We start from the raw sequence: 4,232 nt of genomic DNA, 5'->3' as shown, positions 1-4,232 counted from the left end.
TATATATATATATATATATATATATATATTACATATATATATATATATAAATGTGTATAGAGTTATATATGTAGCTGCATATATATATATATATGTATAGTTATATATATATTACAGTACTTAGTACTTAGTATTTTTTAGTATTACCTCGATTAAATTTATTAAATGAAAAAATAATTTCTATATTATTATTTTAATATAATAATAACAACAATATAATATTTTATATAGTATTATTATACGCTGTTCTTTACTGTGAGCGCAACATAGATAAAAATAATTTATTTTTATGTTTATATATTTATTTATTTTGATCTATTTGTTTTATTTGTATATTGTTGTTTAGTCGTCTCTGTCGTTGTTTGTTTGTTTATTTATTTGTTTGCATTTACTTGTTTTAATTAATTAATTTACCTCTATCCCTTCATTCATTTGATTGATTAATTATATTTATATTTATACTTATATTTATATATTTATTTATATATTTATACTTATATTTATATAGTTATTTATATATTTATATTTATTTATTTATATTTATTTATTTATTTGTTATAGGAGGAAGTACAGGGATAGGCGTAGCCCTGGCTATGCAGTTGGCGAGGCGAGGTGTAAGGGGTTTGATATTAACGAGCAGATCTCTCTCTTCTTTAGAAGCAGCAAAACAAAGTATATTAATTGCTGCTAAGCAGCAGAAAACCAGCAGCAGCAGCAGCAGCAGCAGCAGCAGCAGCAATGGGTGCTGCTGCACACTCAAAGACACTGATATACTCCTTCTTCCCTTCGATCTCTCCAAAGGATTTACTAACAAACAGCAGCAGCAGCAGCAGCAGCAGCAGCAGGAAGAAGATGAAGAGACAGACGACTGGCAGCAATTGGTAGATCGCGCCATTCAGTGGAAAGGAGGCGTCGACTTCCTATTCAATAATGCAGGTACCTAGCTAGCTAGCTAGCTAGCTAGCTGTCTAGCTAGCTAGGTAGATAGCTAGCTAGACAGATAGCTAGCTAGGTAGATAGCTAGCTAGACAGATAGCTAGCTAGGTAGATAGATAGCTGGCTAGATAGGGAGATAGCTAGCTAGCTAGATAGCCAGCTAGACAGATAGCTAGCTAGGTAGATAGCTAGCTAGACAGATAAGTAGCTAGATAGACAGATAGCTAGGTAGATAGGGAGATAGCTAGCTAGGGAGGTAGATAGCTAGTTTGGAAGGTGGATAGCTAGCTAGTTAGGTAGATGGCTAGCTAGCGAGATGGATAGATAGCTAGCTGGATAGGTAGATAGACATATAGCTGGGTATAAGGGCATGTAGCTGGGAAGATAGATAGACATATAGCTAGCTAGCTAGCTGGCTGGATAGATAGACATATGGCTGGGTAGATAGCTAGCTAGCTGGATAGATAGATAGATGCATAGTTAGCTAGCTGGCGGGATAGATAGATAGGCATAGATAGATCGATAGACGTATAGATGGATAGATAGCTAGCTCTCTGGCGAGATAGATAGATAATTAGCTAACTAGCTAGCTAGCTGGGCAGATACCTAGCTAGGTAGGTGGATATCTACACAGCTAGCTAGCTAAATAGATAGCTAGCTAGCTAGGGGGTAGGTAGCTATCTAGACAGCTGGCTAGCTAGCTAACCAACATACACCCCCACGTTCGCTGTTGATATTTGCGATGCAGCATCAGCAGCAACAGCAGCAGCATCAGCAGCAACAGCAGCAGCAACAGCAGCAGCAGCAGCAACAATACGAGAGGGGTGTATTTGAGTTTACAATAATAACAATAACAATAATAATGTGATGAATATGCAGCTAAATAAATAAAGTTTTGTGTTTGTTTGCTGCTGCAGGGCGGCTAGCGATAGGCTGCTTTCCTTCAACAGAAACTATAGTCGATGTCTTTGGGGTTAACTTCTTTGCTGCTGTTCAGCTTACGAATTTGCTGCTGCCGCACTTTAAACAGAAAGGCAGCGGGCATATCGTATTCACCAACTCCTCCTCAGGTCTTGATTTGCTGCTGCACCTCCTCCTCCTCCTGCTTGTTCTGCTGCTGCTGATGCTGATGCTGCTGATGCTTGGTGTTGTTGTGATGCTTCTGCTGCTGCTGCTTGTTGTGCTGTTGCTGCTGCTGCTTGTTTTGCTGTTGTTGCTGCTGCTCGTTGTGCTGCTGCTGTTGCTTGCTGTGTTGCTGCTGCTGCTTGTGCTGCTGCTGCGGCTGCTCTTGCTGCTGCAGCGGCATTGGCTGGGTGCGAAGTGCTTGTAGTGCTTTACCCGTTGCTGCTGCTGCTTTACGTCTTGCTGCTGCTGCATGATATTGTTTTGCTGTTGCTGCTTCTGCTGCTGCCGCATGACATTGTTTTGCTGCTGCAGCTGCCTCATTTTGCTTCTGCTGCTGCGGCTGCTGCTTCTGCCTCATATGATTTCGCTGCTGCTGCTGCTGCTGCTGCCTCATATGAATTTTGCTGCTGCTGCTGCTGCTGCCTCATATGATTTCGCTGCTGCTGCTGCTGCTGCTGCCTCATATGAATTTTGCTGCTGCTGCTGCCTCATATGGATTTTGCTGCTGCTGCTGCTGCTGCCTGATATGATTTTGCTGCTGCAGCATATTTTGGGTTTGGAGGCTTTAATGCGTATGCAACCAGCAAAGCTGCTTTGCTCTCCTTCACGAATTTACTCAGACGTCTGTCTTTGCTTTGTTTATTATTATTTATTAGTTTATTATTTTTTATTTTATTGTTTGTTTGTTTGTTTGTTTGTTTTGTCTGTTTGTTTGTTTTGTTTGTTTGTTTGTTTGTTTGTTTATTTGTTTTGTTTGTTTCTCTCTCTCTCTCCTTAGTTTATTTGTTTGCTTATTCCTTTTAATTGATTAATTAATTAATTTATTCATTTATTTATTTATTTATTTGTTATTTATTTATTTATTTGTCTATTGTTCTTTTTCTTAACGGCGTTTCTATTTAATATATTTTTTGTTTTTTCGCCTCCTCTTCTCTCAATCAAATTTTTATATTTTTCATTATATAAACCTTTTTATCTTTTTCTTGTTTGTTATTTTATTTATTATTTATTTATTTTAATACTCTTTTACTGTTGTTTTTGTAGTTGTTTTAAGATTATAATTTGTTAAACTTTTTGCTTTTATGCCTCTCTCTCTATTTATTTATTGCTGTTTGTCTTCTTCTTTATTTATGTTTGTATATTTCTTTTTTTGTGTGAATTATATATTTTCAGAAATTAATCTATTTAAAGTATATATCTGTTTAATTAGTTTACTTAAATTATATATATCTTATACTTGATATATATTTATTTATATTTGTTTATTCTCAGAAGATTTAAGAGGAAATGACTATAAAGAAATATTTATAACGTCTGTACACCCCGGATATATTAAAACAAAAATTCACTCAAAGATGTGCGACCCGCTAATTCAGCAAAAGCTTCAGAAAGATATTCAAGTGCAGTGGCAGCAGAAAGGTATGCCTTTTATTTATTATTTATTTATTTATTTATTTTATTTATTTATTTATTTATTGTTTGTTTGTTTCTTTGTGCTGCTGCTGCATTGGCTGCTGTTGTGGATTCTGCTGCTGCTGCTGATGCTGCTTCCTTTTACTTCTTCTTTTGTATTTGCTGCTGCTGTTTGATTCTTCGCTGCTTTTGTTTTTGTTGTTAATGCTGCTTTTATTGCTACCCTATAATATGCTGCTGCTGCTATTGCTGCTGCTGCTACTTCTGCCTACTGCTGCTGCTGCTGTTACTCCGGCTGCTGCTGCTGCTGCTGCTGTTACTCCTGCTGCTACTGCTGCTGCTTATTATTACTACTACTACCACTGCTGCTGCTGCTGCTGCTGCTGCTGCAGGGCCTGACGTGGATGAAGCAGCAGAGTTGATTGTGCGTGGAGTGTCTCGAAATGAAGAAGAAGTTTGGGTAGCAGTTGCTGAGGGTTTACTGCAAATGTACTTAGGCTATTATATGCCTGGTTTATTAGGCTTGCTTAGAAGATATACAGCAAAGAAAGAGTGCATGCATTCGACGAAATATAGAGAAACAGTTGTCACCCAGCTAAATGATACAAACACCACCTGCAGCACAACCAACAGCAGCAGCAGCAGTAGCAGCAGCAACGGAGGAGGCAACGGTGAAGAAGAGAGAGAGTAATGTAGCTGCAGATGTAGCAGCTGCTGCAGCAGAAACAATGCAAGATAGATGTGATTGTGTAGATGCA

At 37.8% G+C, this 4,232-nt stretch overlaps 1 protein-coding gene across 1 annotated transcript; it reads right to left on the bottom strand.

Annotated features, from left to right (window-relative positions):
* Positions 1–2,002: 2,002 nt before the first annotated feature.
* EAH_00040140 (hypothetical protein) lies at positions 2,003–2,242 on the bottom strand (the record flags this gene model as incomplete). The annotated part of the gene is made up of 1 exon (XM_013395302.1): positions 2,003–2,242. The coding sequence occupies one exon, from the start codon at positions 2,240–2,242 to the stop codon at positions 2,003–2,005; it is 240 nt and encodes a 79-aa protein (XP_013250756.1).
* Between the last annotated feature and the right edge of the window lie 1,990 nt (positions 2,243–4,232).

The sequence above is a fragment of the Eimeria acervulina genome, genomic scaffold (genome assembly GCF_000499425.1).
Source record: "Eimeria acervulina Houghton genomic scaffold, Eah_scaff484, whole genome shotgun sequence".
NCBI classification, from domain to species: Eukaryota; Apicomplexa; class Conoidasida; order Eucoccidiorida; family Eimeriidae; genus Eimeria; species Eimeria acervulina.
Note: the sequence above shows the minus strand (reverse complement) of the source record. Positions and strands in the feature narration are given on the sequence as shown.